The sequence below is a fragment of the Falco punctatus genome (assembly GCF_963210335.1).
Source record: "Falco punctatus genome assembly, chromosome: 9".
Lineage (NCBI taxonomy): Eukaryota > Metazoa > Chordata > Aves > Falconiformes > Falconidae > Falco > Falco punctatus.
In genome coordinates this window covers 17,790,682-17,808,722 of record NC_137589.1, presented here as the reverse complement: position 1 = coordinate 17,808,722, position 18,041 = coordinate 17,790,682, and the positions used below count along the sequence as shown (strand labels likewise).

At 40.4% G+C, this 18,041-nt stretch overlaps 1 protein-coding gene and 1 long non-coding RNA gene across 4 annotated transcripts in view; one reads left to right on the top strand and one right to left on the bottom strand.

Moving 5' to 3' along the window:
• Positions 1–17,397, top strand: part of CTNNA3 (catenin alpha 3) — a 523,251-nt gene extending 505,854 nt beyond the window's left edge. For all 3 annotated transcript variants that reach the window (XM_080402757.1, XM_080402758.1, XM_080402756.1), the window contains one exon: positions 26–17,397. In XM_080402757.1, coding sequence (XP_080258883.1) covers positions 26–313 — 288 coding nt within the window. In that variant the 3' untranslated portion in view covers positions 314–17,397. The remainder of the gene's footprint in view (positions 1–25) is intronic.
• The window catches only part of LOC308069814, an 80,717-nt gene that overhangs the window by 14,161 nt on the left and 48,515 nt on the right, over positions 1–18,041 (bottom strand). The gene's annotated exons all lie outside the window — the stretch shown is intronic.

The following is an 18,041-nucleotide window of genomic DNA, read 5'->3' as shown; positions in this document are numbered from 1 at the left end:
CTAATATTTCTGTTTCTTATTACAGTTGGATAGCGTCACATCACTAATTCAGGCTGCCAAAAATTTAATGAACGCTGTGGTGCAGACAGTGAAGATGTCCTATATTGCATCCACAAAGATTATCAAGATTCAGAGTCCTACTGGCCCACGACATCCTGTTGTGATGTGGAGAATGAAGGCTCCAGAGAAGAAGCCCCTAATTAAAAGAGAGAAGCCAGAAGAAATCTATGCGGCTGTCAGAAAAGGTTCTGCAAAGAAGAGAATTCATCCTGTTCAAGTAATGAGTGAATTTAGAGGCAGAGAAATAGTCTAATATTCTGCCACTTTTTGTGTTCCTCTCTTGAATTTCTGATGATTTTTACTCCTTCCCCCCACTTAATAGTTATATATGTTAATGTTTTGCTTTTCGCTACATCTGTAAGATAACACTTAAATTATTTGAAAATGCTGTTGGATTAATTAGAAGCACACAGTTGGGGAAAAAAAAAAAAAAACACAACAACCCAAAAAAACCCCCCACAAACCAACCCGTTCTCTTGCAGTGACAAACTATCACGTCTTTATACTGGCATGTTTTCAGCAGAGCACTTTGAGTAATACATTATGGGGCTGGTTCTGTAGCTGGGAAAGAGGATGCAATGTGCCAGCCTGCCCAGAGACATACTGCGCTTGCTAGGGTTAGGCATTCCTTACCAGGGATGAAGGTGGCCACTACTCAATGGTATGCATTTTATGACATACAGTTTTTAAACATTATGCTAAACAGCACCATTACATTGTGATCAGATCATCTGGATTGCTTGATGCTAGGTGAAAGTCTGGGCCCTCAACTCATATCTAGATTGAAAGACCTAAAGATCTCCCCCCGTCCAAGGCCCAGCCTTGGAAACGTAAGTTTGAAAATGTTTGATGAAACCCCAAAAGTGTTAAAACAACATGGATGTAATAGTGTAATAAAAAAAGCACTGACTTCAACACAGCAGCAATAATAGCTCTTTAAAAGGCCTTTTGAAGCATTAACGTTAATCTGTGTTCTGCTTCCTACTCTGTTCTGTGAGCCCTAATAAATCTGTTACATTTGGAAGTTCAGATAAATCAGATGTTAACAATAAAAAACTTCTAATCACTGTACAAAAGAACAAATATGAGATAAATCATTATTCCTAGATTAGTGTGTGAAATAGATGCATATCTTGAATCTTAGGAATTATGAGATTTTTGCAAGGTAACTAGCGATTTAAATTACCTATGACAGCAGAGTCCTAAATGCAGGACTCTGCCAGTAAGCGACTTGCTAAATGGCTGCACTGTATCTCAAAGTATGTAATAAAGGTAGGTGCTGTTAGCCTGTGATCACCACCAGGTTTCTGTAAGATACTCTGAGAAAAAAAAGTGTTCCTAATCTGTCTGTATCCAAAATCCACTTGGATAGACTTAAACCACGGCATTCCCTGCCATGTCACTCAGTTTTCGCAGACTACACTTGTTACTCAAAATGCCTTTGCTTGGCAATTAACTAGATCCTTTGGGTGGGGGTGTTTTTGTCTGTTTGGTTTTGGGGTTTTTTTTGGTTGTGGTTTTGGTTTGTTTTTTTTAAATTTGCTACAGTGAAAGGGCTCCCTCAAATGCCAGAAATTCATGATATGTCATTGACTGCCATTATGAGGCAGCTCCAGACTACAGGCTGCTGCCCCATGTCATTTATTACCATGTTTTGCACAGCAGTGCACCTACCTAGCACAATGTGGGCAGCAAAAATAACCATAAACTGCGTTTTTCCTCATGGGGGCCACTGTTTCTAAGCTCTGGACAGTGGAGCAGTGTAATTTCTAGGCTGTTGGTTAAGAAATCCCATTTAAAAATTACAGACATCACTATTCCACCCTCCTCAACTTTACTATCTGTTAAATGAAAGGAAGTAGGAGTTTGGAAGAAAAATTACTTCTTTCCAATTTAAATTTCTTCCAGCATAGCATCTTTGATTCAAGGTCTTAGTAACATGTGTGTGTCTTTGCTAGTCCTCTTACAGCTGCAGAGTGGGAGCTAGCTAACAGCCAAGTGCAGCTAATACAGAGCGGGCCATACAGCCTACTTTCAGTAGGTCTGCTGGCACACTGAGCAGAGCTGAGGTAAAGATTCTGCGTGGTACAGAGATCAGGAGAGTGTACGTTATTGCCACACCCCAAAACCAATATCTCCACGTGGTATTTCAGGTTCTGCCCACCCCCCCCACCCCCCCCGCAAGGTTCCGGTCCAGAAACCCACAGGTCAATTGACGTAACCTTGTTCTGGCCAGGGTTAAATCCACGTGTGTCCAGGTTACACCTCTGGTATAGGTCACTTTGACATCAAATGTTTGTAACTAATGTTTTGTTATCACATTATTAATAAAAAGCATGTACACCACTGAGAAAATACCCTTTAGTGTTGTGTTTTCTTTTTTTTTAATTTTTATGTGTCTCCTTATTGGTCTCCAACACTAGTGAATACCCAGTTCAAAAGCCTGCCAGGTTTGCTTATATATATATATCGCCAGCCTTACATTACACCAAGTATACACTATTAGTCTGGTTTCAGTAAAGCACAGTTTATTGCTTAATTTAAGCTCCTTCCTGCAATGCTAGTCACTACTCTTACCCTGGCCACACTCAATGGCCAGTTTGATCTCAACTTCCTATCCCTATTACACAGGAATTTATCAGGCAAAAACCAGCCCTCTAAATGAACAAGAAAATCAAAACCTAACAGCTCATTTTTGAGATGAGCCAAAAGAATGATGGGTTAATGGTATATAGAGCTTTACTTGGCTAAAGTTCAAATGCAAGTGAAAACGTAACAAGGTAAAGTTTCTTGCTGGCTAAGATGGAGGGGTAAGAAACAAGTCCTGGAGATGGAAAAAGCCCAACGTGTTAGCTCATTACCTTCCTCAGCAGGGCTGCGAAGCAGGGAACTACCACTTCTATGCCATTGTTACTAATGCTGAAGGAGGATATGCTGCGCTCTAATTTTTATTCAAAAGCAGCTACTGGATTCATCCTGCCATCTACTCATTCTTCGCCCCAGTTTTCAGAAAATGATTTTTCACTCCATTGTTGCTTGCCCCTGTGTTTGCATAATGTCCACAGTGTATCATCAGCATGTCCCTTGAAAACTATGCTCTTAGCTTCAGCTTTGCAAAGCTTTCTCACCTCAGCAGCTCATATTATTTTATTAGCTTGCCTTGTCCTCTCCCCCTTACCACATTACGGAGCCAAGTATGATGGACAATTGAAAGCAATTTTATTAAAAAAAAAAAATAATCAGGGGAGCACAGAAATGAGACATTGTTGAAGCACATTCATGCCATTTTCATGAATCCCAAAGCTATTGAATTTTAATTTTTTTAATAAACAAGGGTGTGTCACACTGCTCTCACTGCTCATGTTGTTTCCTCTAGTATTTAGCAATTCTAATTTGTAAACAGCAGTTTCTGTCACTGCAGATTGTGCTGAACATGGTTTGCAGTTTGTCCCAATTACTTCATTATTGCCTTGACTTAGTGAGCCATTCCTGGTAAGTAACAAAAGTTTTCTCATCTTTTGGGCCCTCAGGAAAATGTAAATTTACGTCTCTGCCTCTGCCCACCCGCAGAGCCTTGCTTTTGTACACAGTAAAACTATTCTGACATAAAATAAGGGGCCTTGTTTGTTTTGTTGGGGTTTTTTTGAGGGGACAGTGGGGAACAGACACAGTAACTCTCTGCACTTACACCAGTGTGCTTTTTCCCCAACTTAACCTGGTATCACTTGGGAAACTCCAGAGGTGCTTCTCTACTGAAGATGACTAAGCACCCTGACATCATGCACATCTTATGTTCCAGATGGTTTTAGAAGTTCTTCAGCTCTTTGAAAAAGTGTTTTGTGTTGTTTTTCTTCTGTGTGTCCACAATTGAACCATGTAAGAAAGTGTTTATACAGCAAGTTCTTTAGTGCACTTTTAGTTCTTTTTGAGGAAAATATTTTTAAGTCTTTACTTACTAAAATTCTATGTGGTCATACCTGCTATTTTTGCTTCCAGGTACTACTTATCCCTTGTGTACTGCTCTTGGTTAAACTTTGGGGACTTGCCTGTTACATTTGGATGAGGAAATAAGAAGATAAATAAAACGCTGTTCCTCGGGTTGGATTTAAAACCAAACAAATGTCCTGCAATGGAAGAGACAGAGAGGGACTGGTATGTATGTGTGTGCAGGAGAAGAAAGAAGTCTTAGGCCCTGGACTGAGGGGAGAGGTAAGGACAGTAAGTAGGGGTGGTACTTCTGGCAGAGTACGTGGAAGTTGTTGAAACTCCAGAGACAGAAGAGCTTGATAAAATGATGGTGGACATCCTGATCTTGTACCCAAGACCTGCACTCTGGATTTGGCAAGTGAATGGTGCCTGTTCTCTGCCTCACAGCCTCGCAAACCCCTGCATCCCAACAGCCTTGAAAACCACCATTCACCTCCTTCATCCTTCTGGGCCTTGCCAGCAGCTCCTGGTAGTCCTTTGAGGCACAAGTGACTCCCCATCCCTCTTCTGCGCTCCTGCCTCCATTCCTGTCCTACAGTCTCCTTTGCATTCCACTGTTTTTTGCCTATAATGCTGAGGCTGCTCTGGTTATATACAAGTGTTACTGAACTTCTTCCTCTAATAACCCACTAAAACCACTGGGTGCTTGGAAGAAAAAGTTAACACAAGCAGTCATCTAAAATTGTCCAATAGAATGCAATTTAAAAGCATATTAGTAATTAAAGATCAAGCAGATGATGCTATACACTTCATTTTTGTTTTCCCTGGGCGATCATCAGAACTGGCTTACTCTTTCTCCCAAAATGGCCAGTGGGTTTGGGTTTTTTGCAGAGAAACTTCTTAAAGTAAGGAAAATGCACTAGCACTGTTGATAAAAAAACCTTAGGGATTTTGTGTTGTACACTGAAAGTTAATGAACCGCAACTCCATGGAAAATTTCTTGGGATAAAGAGAAACAAAATATATTCAAAGCAGAAATGACTTTAGGGTTACCTAAAAACCAACCAGGAAAACGGTTCAAAGCCTCTGTTGCCTACCATAAACAGGAGAAACTTGCTGCTATGGTAAAAGGAATTGAAAGCTGAGGGGCTAATTTTTGACTCCAGCATACAAGAAATAGTTAAGATGAAAGCTTGCAGTGCAAGAGATGGATCTAGCAATTTTAGTTCTAAGGAGCTTTTTTTACAGGATAGGAAATACTCGTGTTCTACATCCTGATGGTGCAAATCACTGCATTTAAGCACGCTAGAGACTAGAGGCACCCTGTCATGCAGGATGACGTTTTCTCTGGACTCTCAGTCTTCTATCAGCCTGGCCGTATTAGAGCCATTGACTTTTCTGCTGTAGTTCTCAATTATTTTTATAGAAGACAGCAAATGATTTAACAGTAGCTGAAAATACTGCTGTAGCTCATTAGCTGTGGGGCTGACTGTGCCTTTTTGGCACTGCTCTTTCGGGGAGGCAGGAGGGCAGGACGTTAGGGAGCTGGTGCTGACTGCTCCAGCAAGCCAAGCCTGCCTGGTAGGTATCTTGTTCGCTTAGTTCCCAGAGCTCCCTTACTAGATGGAAACACAATTGGAAATTGCTCCCATACTTTCAAAATACAGAACATGGCACCATGCTCTGTTTGCCCAACTAGCCAGCATGGCTGAGGGGTCGTGAGAGAGGAAGAAAACTAACTTTATTGTGGTTTTTCAGCTTCTCTGATAGAGAAAGGCCATCATTGAAAAGAATTATTTCTCCAGGAAAGTATAATTTCCCTGGGGTCAAGGCTTTACAAGGATCAAGGGAAAAACAGCAAAAGGCTCTTTTATGCCTTCCAGTCCCTTTGTAAACCCAATCTAGTCCTCTGTTTTCTCTGTCCTAAACTTGCTCCTAAATTGCAACTCCTAAAATAAATTATGCATTATTCACCCAGCTGTTATTTTACAGCAACTGATGCACATACTGGAAGCCTTCCTAACAGAAAGTTGCAATGATTAATTGTTTCATATTACTCCTTATTTTTATTTGAGGTACTAAGGACCTTACTCAGCAAGCTGCAAAGCCCAAATTCTCAGTGTTGTCTCTCAGCACTTGGACAGGCAGCAACAAAGAGAAGCAGGCAGTAAACCACTCCTACTGCTACTTGTGTAAAAATTTTGTGTGCAGAAATGTTGTGTGGTTCGTACCATATTCCTCTGCTCAGTAGTGACTGTGACACAGCCATAACCAAGCCCTCTTCCAGAGGAAAGCGAACAGCCCTACAGATGTAATGTAAGTAGATGGTACCTAGTAACACATCAAGATTCAAGCTGTCAAGCTATCTACTTCACCTATATAAGCGGAGGTCCTGCACATTTGGGATGTGGCTGCTTTCACAGCTTTCTGTATTTTGCCCTTTACTGTCTGGTGTGGGAATGGGCTTGTTTGGACTAGCACCTTTTATTACTGCTTCTCATCTAACACACTGTAACCACACTGTGCAGACTGTGTCCTCCAGAGGAGCCACAGTTCATACGATGTTCAGGAATTGGGAGTGGTCCTCAATAGCTCCACAAGAGGTGCTTGACTTGCTTGTCTTTAGGTTAGCCAAGAGAGGAAGAGAGGAACCACTGAATCCCTTCCCCACAACTTCCTAGCATTATTTGTATGCAGTGACCAAGTAACCCACCTGCCCTATTCCCTTCTGATCCACCTGTTAATTTCCATCTATCCTATTCTCATATTATTTTGATATCTATTCTCTCCCTCAGCATTAGCTTCCTGTCTTCTGTCCCTGACACTGCAACTTCTGTAAACAAAATGACAGCGCACAGGTCTTCAGCACCTCCACCACCATTTCCCAAGATCCTGTTTCACTTCATCTTCTAAAAACACTACAACAAAAGAACAAGGAGAAATGGTTTGTGGCCAGCTCAGCAGCCAGGCTAAATCAGCACAGCTATTGTGAATTGAGTGGTAAAATATCCCCTTGACAGTAGTTACTGTAGTTCTTCCTCTGTAGCAGCTCTCTACAGATGTTATCCCTCATTCAGGCTAGCCAGGACTGATCAGTCACCTTGAATTTTGCTTTTGAACAGCTAGAAGGCATGCCACAAGTAGAGAGATGTTCCCCGAAAGAAAATAAGTCTTCCTTGCCCTTTCCTCTTGCTGTATTTCAACCACTTATCTCTATTCAGGTGTGTTGGGGCCAACTTTAAAATACCAAAACACAAAACATCAAGGTTATGAATATGGCAATCCAAAGGGCAAAGAGCTTATTGGTAGTATGAGCTATTGAGTCATGTGGGTGGCGATGGCACATCCTCAAGCACTCTATTGTCATAATGCCTGGGCTGAAGACTCCATTAATTTTCTGCATCACCAACAGCTGAGCACCTAAGCTGACAGCCAATAATACATGAGTCCAATGTAAGCAAAACACATGCACAAGCAAACCTTCCCATCGCCTGCTAAAATATTAACAGCAGAATATAACAGATCAGAAAATATGCAGCGAAATAAAGAATACAAAGAAAATTGTTCCTAAGAGCCCTTACAATATAGTTTTTCAGAAACTATATTTCAGCATCCAAGCAGCTGTACATTTGTCTTTTTTGCTACTAAGTGAATTCTGAGGGCCTGAATGTGCTAAAATAAATTCATGTACTTTTATTTGTTAAGGTATCAAAGGAGAGAAAGTGAGCAGCTCTTCCTGTGTTTTTGCTTAAGGTACATATTACATGGAATACATCCCCCACCAGGGACTTACGCATTAAGAGATGCGTGTCATTCTAGGAAGGGATTTCTGTGAATTAATTTTGGCTGGCTACTCATCAGATAAAACAGTATGTCATTTCTTGTTAACAGAAGTGTGTTCAGCCATGTTGTAAATAGAACAATTTGCAAGAGATTTTTTTAAAAGCCCCTTTTTTGGCCAAATTCCTCATCCAAAGACTTTACACCCTGATACTGCAATCTTTTTTTCCTTATAGAAGGCATCATCTAAAACAGAATGGTTATCCAATGACATCTAACTATGAGACCCACACTTTGGCACGGAATTTGCCACCAAGTATTTGAAGGTTCCAAAGTTTATTTCCAATGCTACTAGAAACTTAATGACTACAATTTAGTATTTCTTTTGAAAACTAATTAAATCTTATTATCATTGGTATCTGACTTTTATAGAAACATATTTAACAAATACTCAAAACTAACACACAATATGCTACCTAGACAAGATACAGACTTATTTAAACTGGGCATCATGCCAAGTTATTAGACAGCATACAGTAGACTTCTCAATCCTTTGTTGGTTTGGTATTCTTTGACAGATTCATGCAGTTTGTTATAATGAAAAATGGAATTACTCATTTCATATGTAGTGTTGACTATACAATTCAAATGTTAGGTAAGATATTGAACGTGTGCGGGGAAACCCTGGCTGACTTCTGGTTTGGTTGCGTTCGAGGTTTTTTGGTTGGGGTTTTTTTTTTGTTGTTGTTGTTGTTTGTTTTTTTTGGGTTTCTTTTTGTAAACAGTAATATAGCCTTTGGTATGGCCACTGAATTGACAGCTGCTAGTATTTGGTCAGGCTAATGGCAGCATGCTTTACCTTCCAACACATACTAATATAATATTTTATCACAGTGAGCATAAGCAGTGATTCCCACTGAAAAGAACTCTCATGGATCTGCCAGTATTGCAAACAATATAATTAATGTGCTTAAATGATCTGTTCAGCAGGCCTGGTCTTAGGACTGTAAGTGCTTTGCTGAATCAAAGCCATGCTGCTGGCACATCTAGGTAACAACCTGTCTCAGGAATCAGCCTGAGATGATGTGTAACTTAGGTATGGTTACTAAGAGAAATGTTTATTACCCAAAACTTATATGGATTATTACAAAAAGTGTAAATTTGAAAATAAAGTAGTAGTCAGTCAGAAAGTAAACTGGAACATAAAACACCAGCAATTAAAAATTTAGTACAGAAGAAATATGTCTACAAACCTCTGAAGAGTTTGAACAAGATATTTGTATTTAGTAAAAAAGTGAAACAAGACAGGTTTTTGGCTAATAACGACCTCTATTTTCACTGAAATCATCTTTGTCTACCTGCTAACATTACACAAGTCAATATAATTTCAAGTCAACTAGCTGTTATGTTAACAAGAATGACTAAGATACTTCGCTTGCCCCAGCATCCTATCCTTTAACTGTTCTTCCTTGTTTTCCTCCCAGAAAAACCTCTTCTTCTCAGGGCTCTGGAAGGAACATAGCACATACAAGTTTACTAACATTTCAGCAAGTGTGTCCACCTGAGAGATCTGATATGGAACAGTTACTGTGAATTAAACCCATGATCTCAGCTAAAAATAAATAGGGTGTAAGCAACCCTGTTATTGGAACAAAATTCAAGACTCAAAACTGCCAAACTATTCAGTTTTCATTCCTCTTGTCCCACACTCTTCACTGTTCTATTTTTGCTTTTTTAGCTTGTATGTAAAACACTGCCTGTCACTGGCTATTACTTGATACAGATTTCACAATATAACAGGTTTAGTTTGTGATCAAAACAAAAGTTTGTTTCATTGGAAATCCAGTCACAAACCAGACTGTCATAATACCTTGGAGCCTGGTGTCTAACAGACACAAAGCTTTAAGGTGACAGTCTCATCTTCCCCTCATTCAATTACCTCTAGCAATCCCAGCTGGTGTGCCACCTGGTCTCACCTTCACCTTCCCACCACTTAGCTCACAACTGCGTCCTTGAGTTTTCGCTGCTGGCCACACTCCCTCTTCCAAGCACTTAGCTCTTCAGCAGCCTCAACTCTTAAGTGTGGTGCCTACGGTCTAGGAGAATACTCAGTAAAGTTCATATATCCCCCAGCAACCATGTGTGGGTGCCAGTAGTGAGACCTCGTGTTCTCTGTCCTGCTGCTGGGTACTGCTGAGAATTATTTTTTCATGAGAGAATGCATTACCCATTTCTGAGGTGAGGGAATAAAAGGAGGGAAGGAGGGAAAGTGACATTTATGCAACAGGCAAAAATTCTAGTTCATAATTCAACTGTAAAGTCAGCATTTCCCAAAGGGCAGAAGAAAAGTGCTATTTTTCTCCAGAAAGGCCTCTGGAGTTTTTTTGTATGGAGTTCCTACACATGCCCACCTTGTACACAGCACTTCACAGCTACCAGTTACCAGTACAGATTTTGAAAGTAACCACCAAAGGCCTTCCTAAGTAAGTTCACTTTTCATTTTCATTGTTCTCTAAAGACGGGATTCAGGGGACATGCTGCTTGTTCACCGAGGAAAAAGGCAGCATGAGGACCCTTCTGTCATATCTGTAAGTACTGGGTAACAAACACCCAAATGGGCCAACCCGCCAGAAGCAGCTGAGCTGGGACAGCAGGCAGATCACTCTGCTGTGGTTTTAATACTGCTATTATTTATATAAGTCCGAATTCCCTATATTCCCTGCCTCTGGAGCGAAGTTCTTTCTCCCTTCTGTCAAATCCATATGAACCTGCCCTGCTCATGCCCTCCTACTTTTCTAACCTGGCAGAAGCAGATAGATGTAAGCTCCCCATATGTTTTCAACACATCTGTCTTCCTACATAGATAAGTCTCCGTAAATAAAGAAAAAATCCATTGACCAGCTTCTACCAGAGCCTCACCCTAATTGCAATCATTCACAACACTTCCTCCCTGGTGCTAAGAGTCAAACTTACTTTTTTTTTTTTTTTACTGAAGTGGCAAGCTGTTTTAGCAAGCTGTGTTAATTGCCCGCTAAAATACCACAAAATTCTGATATTTGAAGGGAATATAATAGAGGATCTAGTATCGAAATACTAAAGAATTAGTGCAGTGCACACAAAAGAGCTTACAAAATCTGAAAATCTTAGACTGCAAACAGAGCAGGCTGTACTTGAAAAGTCAACAAATTAATTACAGTGGCCAAAGGCTTCACCCTCAGATTTTGCAAAACTTTTGGGGTTTTGTGATTTGTTAACAGTGATAGCATTTCATTGATAAGGAAAATGTTAGCTTATTTTTTTAAACTCCAATCCTTAAACTCGTGTGCTCTCAGAACAGATGGCAAACCATACGTCATAAAACAAAACAAGAATTTTAGACAGAAAAGTGATGAAAAACAAGTTTTCTCCTTTAAAAACAGGAATTCTTCATTGGACTACTGAAGCCTCTGCACTGCAATCCCTTGTTATATAAGCTAGTCTGACAGGGTCTCAAATAAATCAGCCATCTCCCGAGACTTACATTAAAAAAAGGGATAACACAAATCATCAAAAAGACCCCAGCCATCCCTCTTTCACTGCTTGCTTCTGTAGCTGTCTCCAAGTTTTAGGGACACTGGTTTCTACATTCTGTGATCACTGATGTCTAGCTCTTCCCAGAAACACGGTGACCATCAGATTATTTTTTTTTTTTAATTCTTTCTGCATCTCAGAGGGAGCCATTTTATTTCTCTCTTAGCCGAGTAGGTAAGGAATGTAACAGTTATGGAAGACTGCAAGGCAATTCCAAGAAACATCTGGCATAGAAAAAAGGGCCATTGCCTATTACTCTCCATCAAAATGGTAATAGGTTGTAGGCAATTTTCCCAAGATCTCTTCTGCCAAGCCACCTACTGTGAGCAGACCCAGTTTATTTTATGAGGGGGAAGCAGTCACTCTAGCAGACTCAGATACATTATAATCTTATCATGTTTCTCTAACACGTGTTTAGGAAGATTATTTCATCTGAAAGGAGCTTTCAAAATGTTACTGACTGAACTGAGCAGGAGAAGAAAGAGAGGTGACTGAAAGAATGCCTCCTGCTGCAGCACGGGGGTGTTCTGTGTGTCAGAACCTACAGAGGGGAGCGTCCCCCCAGCCTCCCACATGGGCACAACTGATGGGAAGTCGAACCCTGCCTGTACCCGGCCCTGGTGAGGCTGCACCTCCAGTCCTGTGTTCAGTTTTGGGGCCCTCACTTCAAGAGGGACACAGGGGCACTGGAGCGTGACCACAGGCAGCGGGGCTAGTGAAGGGTCTGGGGCACAAGTCTGATGAGAGGTGGAGGGAACTGGAGTTCTTTAGCTTGGAGATGAGAAGACACAGGGGGGACCTTATTGCTCTCTACAGCTACTTGAAAGGGGCTGTAGGCAGGTGAGGGCCGGTCCCTTCTCCCAGGTGACTAGTGGCAGAACAAGAGGAAAAAGCCTCAGCTTATACCAGAGGAAGCTTAGATTGGATATTAGGAAAAATTTCTTCACTGAGAGACTGGTCAGGCATTGGAACAGGCTGCCCAGGGAGGTGGTGGAATCACCATCTCTGGAGGTGTTTAAAAGATGTGTAGATGTGGTGCTTGGGGACATTGTTTAGCGATGGACTTGGCAGTGCTGGGTTAATGGTTGGACTTGATGGTCTCAAAGGTCTTTTCCAACCTAAAGGATTCTGTGATTAGCCACAGGCTGGTTCGATTTCCGGGCGCAGGAAGGCACTAGCATAGGATGGCCACCCGAGAGGGCTGCCCCCCCGGCTTTCAGCGAGCACGCAGTCCAAAATCACTGCGTCGCGTCCCAAGAACAGAATAATTGAATGTGAATGGGACAACTGCAGACATTTCATTGCAGGGGCGTAAAATATAGACCATAACAAGGATTCGTATTAACTGCATGGCAACAAAACAAAGCCAGTATTTAGGCACTCTATTTCAGTATCAAGACAATTTTACCTTGTATTTTGATGAGCTACCCAAGCAGCAGGCCATGTCTTGCTTCCTGACTAGCGATGACTTTCTGTAGTATAGCATGCATTATTCAAACAGAGGAACTGATTAGGAACAGCTAGGCTGTAAGTAAATTATAACTGTATAAACTCCTGCAAACATTTAAATTGCTGTATTTTGGTGGTGATGGATTTGGTTAGTATGAATTTATATGAAGTACAGAGAGGAATGAATTATTCTGAGAAATCTTTTGCACACAAGATCTCAACTGATACTATCATCTTCCATAAATTTGTTATATTTCATTGTAGAAAACTAAAACATTTGAAGACTCAGATAAATGAATTATTAAATCCAGCTGAACTTTCCTCTTCCAATTATTTGCCATATTAAGAGAGTGGATTTTTATAATGGAATTGGATGTAATGAAATTCATAAAATGAGAAATTGAAATGAATTAAAAACATTGATTTTTCTTCTAAAGATGCATTTTCTCTTGATATCTTTTTCATTTTTTTTCCCCACTATCTTAGCAGGATTACTAGGTACCATATTCTGAAGGCATCTGGCATCTCCAAAGCAAAATAAATTGATTTTTCGACTAACATAGTAGTACAGTAGCAAAACCGCAATTTTTATTCACCCTATTCTGTTCAATACTGTTGTAGGAGGAAGACATTTGAATGTATGTGTCTTTGTGTATGTGTGTTTTTTCAAGTTAATAAGGCTGAACAAAGAATAATTGGACCTATAGTAGATTTAATGGATATTTAGTATGTACACATTTTAGGTATGTTTTATTCTTTAGCAGGGTTTTGCATGGAAGCTTCCTATTTTTTGTCCAGAATACAATATATAATTTAAGACTCTTCTCAATTTCTTACATATGACCTTAGGAAAGTCACTTGGCCTTTCTAAGAATTACTATAAAGTGACACAAGTGATGTAATTATAAAATGTATGTAATTAAATTCTGTAAAGCAATTAAAATTTAAAGGGTAAAGCAGAGTAGTGATTGATTTTGACATTGCAATTAGTTTTTACTGCATGTTTTTAGCCCATATGCCTACACCTTAAGTAAATTTCATTTTTTTTGCCTGTATATAGGAAAATGTTTTGTTCTCTCCCTAGTTCTCCTCGAAAGTTAGTATTCTCTCCACCGTTGCCAAGATGCCTTAACTGTTGACTACTGTAACTAAACATTATAAAATGATATCATCACCAAGATAATTTTTCCAGCTGTCCCCAAAATTAACTTTATTCAGTACACAGCGCTTCACACACATACATACAACAGAAGAGAAGAAAGCCACGTAGAACTTATTTCAGCTTAAGAACAGCAACATGTAAAACAAAACCTTTAAAGTCCCTCATGACAGAAATTAAGACACAAACAATGACTGACAAGCTTAATGTCATGTGGAAGGCCTGTATCATCTGATGATTCACTGTTGACTGGAGAACAAGTGAAATGGTTTTAAAGTGAAGAGTAAATTCTGAGCAATACAGAGTAAACTGTAATACCAAAATAAAACTCTGGCCTTCAATGCTGTTGTGCCCCACAAAAAACACTGTTGATTATAAGCTTGTCCAACTACTCTGAAGGATTTGTTAAGGAATTCCTGTGTCTTTGGTTTTGAAGAGACCAAACAATGAGTGACACTGTAAATATGCTTCTAGAAGAGGTCTTTTAGTTAAAGCCTGGCTCCTCTTTCAGGATCCTTCATATTCTCATTCATAAAACTTGGTAAGAAATTACAGAAAACGTAAAAAATAACAAGGACTTTTGTGGTAATCCTACAGCAACTCTGACTTCATATCTTGGCGGCAGCTGTACAGAGCAACATCAACAAATATGGCTTTTGTTTCTTATTTATTTATATAATAAAACAGTAAGGAGCCTGCCTGGAACCTCGTGGGAGACCATGAACTGAAGCAGCAGGTAGAATGCTTGAACAGGAAGAAATGGGGCAAATGGCAGAGGGGGAAAAGAACAAACAACACTGATCCTAAGAACAAAGGAAGATTACTGAGAAGTTTTGATAAACTGTATTTGTGGTCAAGGCTTTCCAGGATTAAGAAAGCTTTTAAATCATATAAAATTGATTAGTCAATGAAACCTTTAAGATAAAACTCCAGTTTTCATGCCCATGTAGCCCCTTTGCTATAGGATGCATGACACACTGCTATAGGAGGACAACACGTAGCCTGGAGGACTCCCATTGTAGGCAGGGTGCTGAGTGTAACATATTGCCCTGTCACTATAAGCGTTGTAGGCCAGTGAAAGCAACAGCTCACAGAATCCAGCAGTCAGCAAGATTGCATCTGTGAATGATCCCTTCAAGACTCGGTGAGTCTTAGAGGGCACACAGACACACTGGAAATACTCACGTTGTTCCAACTTTAGGCACCTAAATTGGCTAGCTAGGTAAACCAACTAGATCTCGTGTTTGAAACTCCTGTGGGCAATTCAGAGCACCTGCAACATCAGCGTGTTTTAAATTGCCCTGTGGCAGCACTCTCATCTCTTCCACTGACCACAGAGCAGCCCTAGGGAGATAAGCCACGTATCCAGCCTAGCTAGCTGAGGTCCCAGACTTCGGAGGGGCTCCTCTCCTTCTCCACAGACATTGCTGGAAAGGGAGCTGCTGGTGACTGCAGCAGAGCTTGGCTCTGCCTGTCCATCTTGCCCTAATGCTGCCCTTGGCTGCGTTTGGTAACCGGCCTACAACAGGGTATGCCTGGGCAAACAGCGTGGGAGGGGACCATGGCATGCTCACTAGCACTACGTATGCAACAATGATGCCAGCACAAGGGAATTTGGCTGCTGGGAACCACTAGCTGGCCCAAAGCCAGCTGAGCATGAACCAAAAACTGATCACAGCACACTGAAAATCCATTAATATAATCACTGCACCTTAGATACCTGAAAGAATGCCCCTGACATTTAAAACCTATCAATTTACTTGAACTCTAAAGAAGAGGAAATCACTGTTGAATATGATTAAAGCTTACTGCCAAGAAGGAGAAACTATTATCTGAAAGTTAGGGAAGAAAAAGAAATCCTTTGTTTTTGCTAGCAGCTGTAAGATTTCAAAAATGTTGCTTGCACTGAAAATAAGCAAAAGTTTGCTGAAAGGACTCAGGAAGGTGCTCTGCTATTCAGTTAGCACAGAAATAAAGAAATTATCTTTCATTTAAGCACTGAAACAGAAATCTAGGATGTGAGAGCAGTCAGACCTATATTTAAGAAGGAAGGAGGTAAAGGGAATTGCCCAGTTTCAGTGCCTTCCTTCCCTTGATCTTTGCTTGCTTAAAGAGCTGTTTTATCTTTCTGACTGTCAGACTAGTAAAAAGCCGTATCACCTGGACAGTCAGTAAGCTAAGGATCTGAAAGATACTGTACAAGGTATCTCTAAAGCTTAATCTGCAGGGACAATATTCATCACTGGGCATCACTGGGCTTTGCCTCTGTATTGTCCTGCTACTTTTCTAATTAAGTGTGACAGAGTCATTTTCTTTTCTCAGTCACTCCCCCCAAACTGCAATGAGCTACTGCCTGAACCATCTCCATTTGTACAGCTATGATGCCATGCTGTCTGTACTGCTCTCTTGTCCGTTCTAATACATTAAGCCATCTGCCAATAACAAAGCATGAATAACAAGATGCAATCCATGTCTAATATGAGTATAGTGCTCTTCTCTGCCATTTCCACTCATTTGATTAGCCTTCCTTCCATTCAGGATGGGAAGAAGATAATATTTTCACTTTACTGTTTTCTGCAAGTACAAACATATATTTCAAAATTCAGCCTAATTAAGCATAATCTCTTACTTCAGCTAAGTAAGATACAAGAAAGGCTGTGCCACCTGCTGAGAAGCAAACTGGGACACAGTGCATTTGAATAGATTTTATGGGTAACCCTATGTCTTTCACATGAGCCACATGGTTGGTGTACTGACTGCGCTTGGCAGGCCCATATTCGAGGGCCCAATACACTATTCTCTGCCTGTTATGCCAAACTAAATTTCAGGAGGAACTGAATAACATTCAGCAGGAGAAATAAATTACATTGTCGGGGAGGTTTACAGTACAGCTATAGGAAGGACCCCAGGAAAAACTATGCCATACAAATACTACTGTAGCTTGAGCCAGTATTTTACCCTATTTCAATAAATGATCCTGAATCTGCCCATACAGATTCAGGATATAGAGAAGGACTAAGACAAAATGTTAGGCTGATCATCCAGAGCAGCATAACCTGAAAAACCCCATTTTCAGTATTCTGAAGGTGAAGCATTACTCTAAGTGGGAATCCCAGTGCAAGGGGCTGGGTGCTTCCACCAGGATGCCTTTGTAAGCTGCTGCCCTGGTGAACATCTGAACTACATGCAAGCGAAGACATCTGTTCACCAACTTTAGTGATAATACACAACCTGACATTTTTGGACAAATATTGTCACTGCCTCCCTTTTCAGCTTTTCCTAAAGCACCTGCGCATATAATATCCAGGATCATGATCTGATTTAGGTTTAATTTTGTTACCTGAAATATCTTACACATTCTTTGTCCTCACTTGAAATTCAGACACCTTGCTGAAATCTGGATACCATATTGTTTGAGGAAAATAGACATGGAAACCAATTCTTATTTTACACTATGGTTTCTTGGCAGTGCAGAGTAAAACTACACCTTCATCCATGGGAAAGCTCTTTGCACTCCCAGCACAATTTAAAAGTATCTTAGTATGAATAAGAATCAGAACCTGGGAGACATTTCTGATATAGATTCTGCTGGAAAATGGCGTTCTGCTGTCCTAGCTGCTTGGACACGCTATTTTCACATTTTCTGCTGCTTGTATGTCAGGACAGTCTCGCACAAATATGAGACACACATTGGCTCCTTCACAGTAAAGAAGAGAAAACTTAATTTTCTGCTTCAGAAAACAGAATTGCTGGTTCAGAAGGTCATCAAATACCAGCCTCCTCTATGGAGAAAAAACACTGAAAGGGAGTCTTGTAAAGGAAAACTCTCTAACGCCATTAGATCCTAACCAGCTGACTTTTGGTGGTGCGTATGAGAGAAGATGAAGAAAGTATAGAAGGCAGATTTATAGCTCTGCAAAAAGACTAGTGTCACTTTTTTTCAGAAATAGTCATGTATTTATTTATTCTGTCCTGCACTGATATAGTAGTTACAGCTGAGAACCCTTCTTCAAAAATTCAAGAATGACTATCAGAAATATTTAATAAGGCAATTTGTATGTTGAAGCTATGATTAAAGAAAACAAGACTATTACAA